The following is a 12566-nucleotide window of genomic DNA, read 5'->3' as shown; positions in this document are numbered from 1 at the left end:
AAGCCAGTCCCAAAGGGACAAATACTACATGTTCTCCCTGACCTAAAAGGCAATCTGTATAAGTGAAATTGACACTTTGAGAAGCAATGACTTGAACAGGCCTTGTCTTGACTGTTAAGGAACAGTTTCCTTTTTTTTATACTATTTGTTGAATTCTTAGCATAGAGTTAAACGTGTATAAAGTCAATTGAAAATAGAACTCAGTATAAAATAAGAGTGGGAATTAGAGAGGGAGGAGGAAGAGGGGTTGGGAGTATGGGTGGAAGGGTGGGCATGGTGGAAAGGATCACCATGTTCCTAAAGTTGTAATTATGAAGCATATGATGTTTATAACTGTGAAGCTATATAGGTCTGCATACACCCCTTAGGACTTACTTCTAAGGGTACAATTTAGTATCTTGCCATGAGACCCCAAATCCCCTAAGCCGGGTAGTCAAAATACCATCTGAAGTGTTAAAGTGATCAAATGAAAAGGATTAAAGGTCTGATAATAATAATAGAACTAAAAAGGAGGGAATGCTCCATCACGGGAAGCAGTCCACATGGTAGACTCATAGAATGAGAATCAATTTAAATAGCACTCTGACCTCTGAATCAGCCCTTAAGGCATTCTTGTCTGGCTGAAAAGCCCACAAGAGCCTTTCAGGCACGGAAAGCCAAGACACTGTGGCAAAAAATGTCCTACATGAAGAACCTTGGTGGGTGAGACATCAGTGGAAAGAAGTGGCCATCAAAGAAGGAGGTACTTTTCTCTGAAGGGAGGAGAGAACTCCCACTTTACTTATGGCCTTGTCTAAACACTGATGCAATTTGTGGATTCAAAAGTTTTCCATAGCCTAGGCAGATCATGTCAAGTGACTTGGGTGATCACTGAAATCATACATAATTATTGTTAAATTAACAACAAGAATCATTGTACACTAACTTCCCATGCAGCACCTCTGTCCTAAAGAGTTGTATTATAATTATGCCTAAGTGCTCCCAAAAGATGTATTATTCTTGAGTGTTTTTTTTTTTTTTTTTTTTTTTTTTTTTTTTTTTTTTTTTTTTTTATAGGCAGAGTGGACAGTGAGAGAGAGAGAAACAGAGAGAAAGGTCTTTCTTTTGCCGTTGGTTATAAGCCAGGTGCTTATCCTAGTCTCCCATGGGGTGCAGGGCCCAAGCACTTGGGCCATCCTCCACTGCACTCCCCGGCCACAGCAGAGAGCTGGCCTGGAAGAGGGGCAACCGGGACAGAATCCGGCGCCCCGACTGGGACTAGAACCCGCTGTGCCGGCACCGCAAGGCGGAGGATTAGCCTGTTGAGCCACGGTGCCGGCCCTTGAGTGCTTCTTTAAAGTTAAGTTTCTAAAATAAAAAAAAAAAAGTGAAATAAACTTCAAGATGTAATGACTTTGAACAGCTCTTGTCTTGACTGTTGAGGAACAGTTTTTTTGTTGGTTAGTTTTATTTTTTAATGTTTTTTCTGTGCAAATTGTTGAACCCTTTACTTAGTATAGAGTTGGTCTTTGCATAAAGTTAAAGAAAATGGATCTTAGTGGAGAATGGGACTAGGAATGGGAGAGGGAATTAGAGGAGGGTTGGGAGAGTGGATGGGAAGGTGGGGAATGGTGGGAAGAATCTCTATATTCCTAAAGTTGTGCTTATGAAATCTGTATTCTTTAAATAAAAGGTTTCTTTGGGGGGAATAAAAAATTAACAGTATCATTTTCTGTTCTTTTCTATTATAAGTATACAACAGTTGATTTTCACTAATAATTTAAATGGGATTTAAGGGAAAGGTTTGAAGTCTCAGAGTTTTGAGGGTCAAAACTGGTTTGGAATGCTGTCCCACCACTTACTAGCTGAGTGATCTTGCACAACTTACTGAACCTACTCATGGGATTAGCTTCCTAACTATACTGTATGGGTATAAAGTAATCAACTTTGTGGTGGACATAGCAGTGAACTAGGAGTATAGTTGAAGGGGTCATCTCCACAAATCTCTGGAGAAAGCTATAACATAAACAGGTAGACAGAGCTAGAAAACATGCAGACAATTGACATGCTGAGGAAAAGCCAAAAGGAAAGAGAAAAGACACCCAAAGTGATTTGTGGGAGAGAGAAATATCACACTTTGTGCTTTCTCTTGAGGAATAGGCAAAGGTATAAAGCACAGAGTAAATAATAAATGAATAATTAATTAATTTGGTCTGACCCACAGAGCAACCTAAAATTTGATGCAAAACAGATTGTTTTTCTTATTTTTTTGCTGTTTCTTGCTGAAATATCAAGTAGCTTTGTAAAGCACATTTTTAAATGATTGGGCTGAGCCTCTGATCAGTACATAAGTTGACTGTGGACCAATTAGAAGAGTTTGGGTCAGGTCCAATTTTATGTTGTATGAAAATGTATGTAACACAGTGTTTGATTGTCTTAAGTCATAAAGAACAAAAAGAAGACAGTGCGATCAAGTTTTGTGGTTAATAACATGGAATTTTAACAAAAGCAAAAAGCAACTAATCCACTTAAGAAATGGGCAAAGAGTCTCAATAGACATTTCTCACAAGAAGAAATATGAATGGCCAACAAATATATGAAAAATGTTCAACATCACTAGACACCAGGGAAATGTAAACCAAAACCACAATGACATATCACCTCACTCTAGCCAGAATGGCTAAAATCCAAGAGACAGTTACAAATGCTGGCAAGAATGAAAAGGAGACAAGGGAACACTTTTACAGTGTTGGTGAGAGTATAAATTAGTGCAGCCACTTTGGAAAATAGTATGGAGATTTCTTTAAAAACTAGAAACAGACTTGCCATCTGATTCAGCAGTCCACTACTGGGTGTATACCCAAAAGACATGAACATGTATCAAAGAGATACCTGCACCACCATGTTTATAGCAGCATTGTTCGTAATATCCAAAATTTGGAATCAACCAAGGTGTCCATCATCAGATGAATGGATAAAGAAAATATGATTATACATACATACACAAACACAAAACAATGGGATATTATTCAGCTATAAAAAATGAAATTCTACCATTTGCATCAAAATACATGAATACTGGAAGACATATGTTGAGTGAAATAAGCTGGACATAGAAAAACAAATAACACATGTTCTCTACATGGGACCTAAAATTTAAAAAAATCAAAAAACAAAAATATAAAAAGAAATACCTGTGTGAATCAGTATTGCTGCAAATACGCTCTTATATAACTTTACTTCATACATTTGTTAAATCAATGGTTAAGAATATTATACTATCGGGGCTGGAGCCGCGGTGCAGCGAGTTACAGCCCCAGCCTGGAGCACCCACATCCCATATGGGTGCTGGTTCAAATCTCAGCTGTTCTACTTCTGATCTAGCTCCCTGCTAATGTGCCTGGGAAAGCACTGGAAGATGGCTCAAGTCTTTGGGCCCCTGCACACACATGGGAGACCAGGAAGAAGCTCCTGGCTCCTGGCTTTGGATCAGCTCAGCTCTGGCCATTGCAACCATTTGGGAAGTGAACAAGTGGATGGAAGACCTCTCTCTCTGTAACTGTCTTTCAGATAAATAAATCTTTAAAAAAAAGAATTTTCTTACAATTGTATCTACGAACTATATTGAATCTGTTAAAGACTAATTAAAATTGTTTTTAATCCTAAAAAGCAAGAAAAGAAAAAAGAATATGGAGTTTGAGGTGAGGCAAGTATTTGGCAAAGTACTGCTTGGGACACCCACATTCCATACTGGAATGCTTGGTTGCAGGTCCCAGCTCTGCTCCTGTCTCCAGCTTTTTATTAATGCACACCCTCAGAGGCAGTAGGTGATGACTCCAGTAGTTGGGTCCCTGTCACCCATGTAGGAGACCCAGGTTGAGCTCCTCATGGCTTCAAACTGGCCCCGCCCCAGCTGTTGCAGGCATTTGGGCTGTGAACCAGTAGGTGGGAGAGCTTGGTTGCTCTCTCCCTTCCAAATAAATATATAAATTTCATATAAAGATTATGGGCTTCAGCATCCTGGGGTTTCTTCTGGCTCTTGCATTCAGTAGTTATGTACTTTTTTTTCTTTAAAGATCATTTATTTGAAAGGCAGTTACACAGAGAGGTAGAGACAGAGAGGTCTTCCATCTGCTGGTTCACTCTCCAGATGGCTGCCTATCCAAAGCAAGAGCCAGGAGCTTCTTCTGGGTCTCCCATGATGGGGCAGGGGCCCAAGCATTTGGGCCATTATCTGCTTTTCCAGGCCATAGTAGAGAGCTGGATTGGAAATGAAGCAGCCGGGACTTGAACTGGCGCCCATAGGGGATGCCAGCACTGAAGGCGGCTGCTTTACCTGCTACACCACAGCATTGGCCCCGCTTATGTACTCTTTAACAAAGTAGCTTAATATCTCCAGTAGCAAACTCTTCATTTATATAATGGGCGGAAAAAAAAAAAACAAGTCAACAGGGTTGTTTTGAAGGTTATGATAGTGTGTAAAATGCTTAGCACAGTGTTTGACATCCAAAGCTGTATCTCCCATTCTTCAATGTTAACTCCCAATGAATGATAGCATGATTTAATACTGTGATACTGTTGACATTATAAGCATGCAGGGTTGGGTTTTTTTGTAAGATTTTATTTATTTGAAAGCAGAGTGACACACACACACATACACACACACAGAGAGAATCTTTCATCTTATGATTCACTCCCCAGATGGCCACAAAGGCTAGGGCTTGTCCAAGCCAAAGTCAGGAGCCCAGGACTCCATCCGAGTCTCCAGTGTGGATGGTGGGGACCCAAGTACTTGAGTCATTGTCTGATGCCTTTCCAAGTGAATTAGCAGGGAGCTGGATTATAAATGGGGCATTGGGGACTTAAGCCTGTGATTCTATACGGAATACTAATGACACAAGTGACGGTTAGTGGCAGCTTAACCCATTGAACCACAACACTGTCCCCTAATCTACTTTCTGTGTGAATTCACCTATTTCATATTAGTGGAGTAATACATTATTTGTCCTTTTTTATCTGTCTTATTTCACTTAGCATAATGTTTACAGAGGTCATCCAAGTTGTAGCATGTATCAAAACATCATTCCTTTTAATAGCTAAATAATGTTCAATTGAACTAATATATCCATTTTTCTTCTCCCTTTGTCTGTTGATGGACATTTGAGTTGTTTTTGCTTTTTGGTTAATGTGAATAATGCTTCAATGAACACTGGCATACAAACATTTGTTGACGTCCCTGTTTTCAATTGTGGGTGACATATACCTAGGAGTGGAATTGCTGGGTCTTATGGAAATTCTATGTTTAACTTTTGAGGTGCCACCAAACTAGCATTTTCCCATTCCCACTAGCAATTTATGAAGGGGAAAGAAAACTCTTTAGGGGAAACCTCGTTCAGAAGTGTTTCATGGGTGTGCTTAGAAAAAGGTGAAAGGAAAAGATCTCAGGTGAGCAAGATAAAAGTGAAGAGGGGAGACTGATGTGGCATAGCTGCTGGGGATGCTAATGCCTCCTGGAGGAAGCAGGTGATGGCTCAAGTGCTTGGGCCCCTGGCCCCCAAGTGACCACCCAAATGGAATTCCCAGTTCCTGATTATTGCATGCATTTTGGACGTAAACCCTTTTCTACTATATAACATTCCCAGTGCACAGAAAATGGTTTCACATTCTAAAAAACTGGAAGGATTAGTCCAGGATTGCTTCTTTCACAAATCATACAGCACATAATGGAAATGAAGATGGCTATTTCTATTACTAAAATTTCATTCAAAGGTAAATTGTTGGAAAAAAATCATTGAGAACGTACTCGTGCGAAGATAATAATAGTGTAAAATGTGTCATAAAAGAAAGACATATTTTCAGGAGAGGGTTGGCCAAGCGGTGAAAAATGGAGACTCTGGAGCAAACTTCCCAGTTTCCACATTTGATTTACTACATACCAGCTGTTTGAGCACATTATTTAGCATCTCTGAGGCTTGGTTTTCCCATCTGCAAAATGGGGTGATAAAGGGATTGACCTTTTATTATTATAAAGATACAAGTGAATTAATATGCACCCCATGGGAGACCAGGATAAGCACCTGGCTCCTGCCATTGGATCAGTGTGGTGCGCCGGCCGCAGCGCACCAGCGGTGGCGGCCATTGGAGGGTGAACCAACGGCAAAAGGAAGACCTTTCTCTCTGTCTCTCTCTCTCTCACTGTCCACTCTGCCTGTCAAAAAAAAAAAAATATATATATATGGTTAATATGTTTATGGCTTACAACAGTCTCTGGAATAAAGCAAGCACTCAAATGCTATGTTACCACCTCAGGTAGTAGCACTTAGTGCTGTGTGTATGGTCAGGATATGGAGGTAGCTAGGTAAAGAGAAATAGGAAGATTTTTCTAGTTGATTAAAGTCTTGAAGATTTCCTCAAAAACATTAGACATTTACTGTCCATTAGGTACTAAACATTTAAGTGCAAAGTTATAGGAATTACTCTCAAGTAATGAGATTATCAGGCTCAAAGTTATCAGGATGTAAGAAGTAAAGGTGGGTTCTTGGAAGCAGAGTTTGATGTGACAGAAAATAAGCATTGAAGCAGGGCAAGAGATAGCACGAGAAAGCAATGTGGGTGAAAGTGTCAGATTTCCAGCAGCCTGGCATTGCATATCACAGCACAGCATTTAAAATTGACCCTGAACACAGGAGGAGCCACGGAAAGGTGTGAGCAGCAGGTGGTGTGATCAGATTCGTGTTCCTCAAATCTTACTCTGGTGATACCAATCTCAGCCAACTCAATGGTCTTTAAAAAGAGAGACCTACCTCAAAACTCCTTATGGTGGAGAAGTAGGACAGTCTTCTGTGCAAACCCAAACTAGTAGATTTTGAAAAATAACCACGTACAAATTAAAAAAAAAAAATCAAAGTGAGCTTTCCACGTACGCAATAAAAAGAATACTTTGACTTGGAGCACGAGGTATTTATCACAAAAAGAAACAGCTGATAGTATTTGGGGCTGTCTGAGTGAAACCATCTCCAGCTGGGCTTTGTGGAGCCATCCCACATCCTCTGCGAAGCTCGTTAATTCTTTTGGCCGATAAACATTCGTGCTGTTAGACACTGCTTTAAGTGATTGGGGTACAGTAAGACTCCTGCCCTTTGGAAGCTTACCTTTCCCTGACATATAGACAGTAAGCACTGGAAAAACAAGTACATGAAAGCTTGGATGTCATCAAATTTTAAAAACCAAGCACACAAAGGAAAACTGGGAGTGTCCATTCATGAAAGGAATTAAAAGAGGCTAACAAGTCATAGGAGGATAATTTCTGCCACAGGTGGAGAGGGGAAGGAGCCACAAAGCCCTGTGCAGTGTAAAATGTGATGAACTCTACCGTGAGTGCCAAGTCCCATTGCACCCACAGGTCTCAACTGCAAAAGTCACCTTGAAAAGCTGTGTGAACACATCTATAGTTATGATCAATATCTGTAAAGATGTGTACGATATGTAAAGCCTATGCAAGCCTAAACAAAGCGACGTGGATGAGGCGTAAAATGCGCTGGAACGCATTCTCCCCCTTATATCCACAATACATGACTCCAGCGTTTGGTGGTGGTGATGGTAGTGGTGGTGGGGTGTGTGTGTGTGTGTGTGTGTGTGTGTTGAACATTATCCCTGCCTTGCAACAGAGCTCTCCAGAGCCCTATTCTACAACCTGTCCTAGGAACAGCCCAACCCGGCAGGAACCTCAATCTCTTTTTTTCCACCCACAAAAACAACCCCACCCCCCACCCCAGTCAGCAACCTCCTATCATAGAGCTGTGTCCTTGCTCGCCAAACAGCCGCCTGCTCTGCAGCCCGACTCCAAGGAGAGGATGCCATCTACCGAAGCATCCGCGCCTGTCAGCCGTCCCTGCAAAGTGCAGCAACACCCGGCCGCAACCCCGCTCGCCTCCAAATCCCCACCCTCGGATTATTCCTTGGCCTTAAAAAAATAAATAAATAAAAGCCACTACTCGGGCTGACAGGAAGTTATGCTCTCAGTGCAGATATCTGATAAACATTTCCACATATTGTCACCTTCTCAATAGCTCAGCCAAATTTCAGCCTCCGCTCTCTGCCTGCATTTTCTTTAATTGCGCCTTCCCGATGGGAATGCCCGCGTTTCTGCGGCCCGCACACAGCAGAAACCGCTGGTGCAGACGCGCTGGCGGCTGCAAAGCCCGCCGGGGTTGCGGAGCGCTATAGCGATCGGGGTTGCAACCAGAGGCCGGGCGACGCCGGAGGCTTCCAAATGTGCACAGCCCGGACCCCCCAACCCCTGCGACGTGCCCGAGGCCCGCGGGTGGGGTGGGAGGCGCGCGGGGGCGCCCCTCCGCAGTCCGCTCAAAGCGAGGCAGCGATCGGTGCAACTCCTCCATTCGGGGTGAGGTCGCTACCGCTCCGCCGCCGCAGCACGCGCTGCAGAGGCGCCTTCCCCCTGCGGGCTCGGCGCGGGGAAAGGGATGGGGTCGGGTGGGAGTGGGCAGGGCGACGGGAGAGGCCGCGCGTGACTCGGGCCGGTGAGCTCCCTCCGGCTGGACCCACTCAGAGGGGCGGACGCACAAGGTCAGGCGATCACCTGTGCCCCTGTACACACAGAGAAGGCCGCCCCGGCCGGGCGCGCCGCAAGCCCGGACCGCGGCGGGGAGGGCCGAGGGCGGCGGGGGCGGGTCCCGGCGCGGGGCGCCCCGCGCGGAGGGGGCGGGCCCGAGGCTGGGCGGGCCGCGCGGCGGGCGGACGGGCGGGCGGCCGGCCGCTGCTGTAATCGCCTCCAGCCCGCGGTGCCGAGCGCAGGCAGCGGTCCATGGCCCCGACGGGAGGCGCGCCGCCCGCACGCGGAGCGCGGCTCCCTGCCTGAGCGCGGCGGCCGCCCCTCCGGCCCGCGGACATGACCGCGTAGCCTCCTCCGGGGCTGGGATCCGTTGGAAGATTTTCTTCATGGAAGCGATGTCTCCCCAGCAGGAGAGTCTAGGTGGGCAGCCGGGGCGCTCCTCTTCCCTCACGGGAGTATCCCGGCTCGCCGGAGGCTCCGGCACGAAGAAGGTGAGGACGTTGAGCTGAGGCCCCGCGCTCGCCGCCGCCGCCGCCGCAGCCCCCACCCCAGCGCGCGCCCTCCGCGCCCGCCACCGCGGCGCAGGAGCCGGACCCGCGGGGATTTAACGCCCACGGCTCGCCGCCCCCGGCGTTCGCCCCGGGACATTCCTCCCTGCCCCCGCCCCTCACGACGGGGCGCGCCGCCGCCGCCGGCCGGGTCACCCTGGAACCCCGCGGGTTCTTCCTATCTAGCGTCTTAATCCGTGGCGAGCGGACCCCGCAGCCTCCCTCCCCGTCTCCATCCGCCGCCAGAGCGGCAGTCCGGCTCCTCCCTCCTTCGGGGTGCGCGGGCCTCGACCGGGGGGCTCGCTTTCGCCCGGGGTCCCCGGGTGCTCGGTCCCCGGGTCCTCCGAGCTGGCCTGGCGCGCACTGGCCCTTGGCCGGGTCAGCGCCGAAGTCCGCCCGAGCGCGGCTGGGGAAGGTAAGCGGCCGGGCTCAGCCCCCTCACCTGGCGGCGGAGGCGCGGCCGCTCCGCAGTGATTTGGGGCCCCCGAGGGGGTGTCCCCGCGTCCCGGCGGACGGTCCTGGCTCGATTCCGGGACTCTGAGGCGGTGGTCGGACTTGGAGGAGCCAGCAGTCGCCCCTGAGGGGTCGCGCGGCCTAGAGCCAGGCTGGGTGGGGGGCGATGGGCTGTGGTGGAGGGGGTCTCGGGGGGCCTTCGCCCTGGGGACTGGGGCCGGGATGCGAGAGTCGGTGTGGACCCGGGGGCGGCGCGCGTGTTCCCTGTCAAGGCTGGAGGAGGGATGCGGGCAGCAACTTGTAGCGTTCGTTGCGATCAGCACGGCCACGGCGCGGCGGGAGGATTCCGACCGTGGTCAGATTTCTTTGGAACGGTTCCCTAAGCAAGTGCACGTGGGCTGCGGGCTGCCGGCCTCAGCTGTTGGAGACTAAGGGATTGGTTAGCGTGTTTCTAGCCTTGTCTTAGTCGTGTCTGCCTCCCCTCTTCCTCTAGTGAGCACAAGACCTTCCGATATTTGGCCATTTTTGTTCCTAAACATGGTGGTGCCTTCTCAGCTTGCAGGAATCCTCAGAAACAGCTTAAGACATTGCGTATGGTTAGAGACTCAAGGGGTTACCAGGCTCCCTGCTTGTCTGGATAAATCTTGCCCACTAGCATCGCTGGTTGGCTAGAGGCCAGCTGAAAAGAGGTGAGATCCTGGGCCGAGTATGGCAGTGTACGTGAGCTCCCAAGGACCTTGACGGTGTCGCAAAGACAGCTCAGGGTGTCCGTGAACTTGGATGATGTATGGGCTGTAGTGCCGGCTCAGCCTTTGATGGATTGAGGCGAGCGGTTTGTCCTTGTCGCTTTTCCCTTTCTGAGATGAAGGGAGTGTGTGTGTGTGTGTGTGTGTGTGGAGTCTTGGCAGATAAAACGTGGATTTACCAGGCTAGCGCTCCATTTGAGAAGGTAATTGACATAGAATTTAAAATAGTTTTTTTTTAATTTTTGTAACCTTGAGGAATTGGAAAAAATTAAAGATTTGTTTTTTTCTTTTAACTGGGGCTAACTAAATAAGCTGGCAAAAGGAGAAAGCATTAAAGAGTAGCTTCATCATTTATCAAGTAGTACCTGTCCAATAAATGAAGGGTTGCTTGGCCCTTTTGCCAGGTTCTTTATTAGTATGGCCACTGTCCCTGAGATGCCGTCCCTCATTATAAAATGTAATGGGTTGATACATTGCCAAACCAATACTCATCTTCCCAAGGTTGTTGGGAAAATTAAATGTGAAATTGTCTGCTGACATATAGTAGACACTCAATAAATGTTACTGCTGTTTGCAATTTTCTCCATAATATTGTTAATGCCAAAAATCTAGGATTCATTTTCAACTTCTCATTTCCTCACTCTGCAATGACCAGTCTGTAAGAAAAGCTGTCACTTGAAATGCATCTTGGCTATCTTGAATTTCTCTGCTTCACCTCCGCTGCTGTAGTCCTAGCCGAGCCAGTGCCTTCTCTCACTTGTACCTTTGCAGAAACTTCTTGTCCCTAATATCTTTTTTTCCTCTCCAGTCTCCACTTAACAGCACCAAAATGATCTCTTAAGATGTAAATTGATCATGTTGTTCATTTGCTTAAAATCCTGTAGTGGATTTTGATCACATGTATAGTAAGATTTGGACCCCTTTCTTTGATTCTGTCTACTTCCACCACATCTCTCTCTCCCTCCGCACACCTTGTTTGTGTGTTCTCCAACCTCATGGGCCTTGTTTTTCATACAGCAGTCATCGCATTCATTCCTGTTGAAGTTTTGGTGCTGTTACTCCCTCTACTGCTTATTTTGTTAAAAGATTTATTTATGTTTATTTATTTGAAAGGCAGCAACAGAGAGCAAGAGGGAGGGAGAAGGTGGGGGAAAGAGAGAGAGAGCTATAGAGTGAGTGCTTCTGTACACTGGTTCACTTCCCAAATGGCCACAATAGCCAGGGCTGGGTCAGGCCAAAGCCAGGAGCTAGAAATTATCCAGGTCTCCCACATAAGTGATGGGGACCCAGATAGTTAGGCCATCACCATCCACTGCTTTCTCAGGCCCATTAGCGGGGAGCTGGATCTGAAATGGAGCAACCAAGAGTCAAACGGGCACTCTGATAATGGGATGCTCATGTCACAAGTGGCATCTTAACCTGCTGCTCCTCAGTGCCAGCCCCAGATCCCTCTACTTCTCCAGATCTTACTAGTGTTGACTTGTTCAGATGTTAAGCCCTCCCACAGTCATGTCCTGACTTCCTAAGGGGAAGTCACTCCTTATTCATGCTCTGTACCTTTTGTTGTCATCTTAGCATTATACATCGCCTGACATTTTCTTTTTCTGTTGTCTTGTTAACCATGTCCCTCACAATATGGTGACAACCATGAGAGTAAAGACCTTATCTATGTTGTTCAAGACTGTTTCCTTAGTGCCTGGGAATAGTGTTTGCTACATATTAGGTGTTCCATATATATTAGCTTGGTTATGTGCAGTAGTGAACAAGACAGGCAGGGTCCCTGTACATAGAACTTAAGGTTTAGAATAGTGTGAACAAACCTTTTCTTAAAAAAACAACTAGTCAGGCCATGTGTTCTCTGTCATAGCTAGTCAACTGTGCTGTTGTAGCACTAAAGTAGGTGTAGACAATATGCAAATGATGGACATATGTTTGTTTTAATTAAACCTCATTTTGACAAACAGGCAAAGGGTCCCTGCTGTGTACTTTCCTGAGCCCTGGTCTATAGCAGTGCTGTTGAGTGGACTTTGTGCAAGAATGGAAATTTCTTTGTCTACATTGTCCCATTCAGTAGGTTGTGTGGCTGTTGGGATCTTAAAGTATGGCTGACACAACTAAGGGAATAAAACTTTTTAAACAGCTTCATTGAGGTATAATTGTCATATAAGGAACTGCACATACTGGTATTTAAAGTATATAAACCTATCAGTTTTGATATTATATAATTGTGAAACCACCTCTGCAATCAAGGTAATGAATATACTCATC

At 46.4% G+C, this 12566-nt stretch overlaps 1 protein-coding gene across 3 annotated transcripts in view; it reads left to right on the top strand.

Annotated features, from left to right (window-relative positions):
* Positions 1–8851: 8851 nt before the first annotated feature.
* Positions 8852–12566, top strand: part of ARHGAP20 (Rho GTPase activating protein 20) — a 140242-nt gene continuing 136527 nt past the window's right edge. For 2 of the 3 annotated variants that reach the window (XM_062196982.1, XM_062196978.1), the window contains exon 1: positions 8852–9042. In XM_062196982.1, the coding sequence (XP_062052966.1) occupies positions 8938–9042 (105 nt within the window). In that variant the 5' untranslated portion in view covers positions 8852–8937. Of the gene's footprint in view, positions 9043–9464; positions 9515–12566 lie in introns of those variants that run through there. The other variant, XM_062196980.1, reaches the window with a different exon arrangement.

Source organism: Lepus europaeus, chromosome 7 (assembly GCF_033115175.1).
Source record: "Lepus europaeus isolate LE1 chromosome 7, mLepTim1.pri, whole genome shotgun sequence".
Classification (NCBI taxonomy): domain Eukaryota; kingdom Metazoa; phylum Chordata; class Mammalia; order Lagomorpha; family Leporidae; genus Lepus; species Lepus europaeus.
This window is presented reverse-complemented; position numbering and strand designations above follow the sequence as displayed.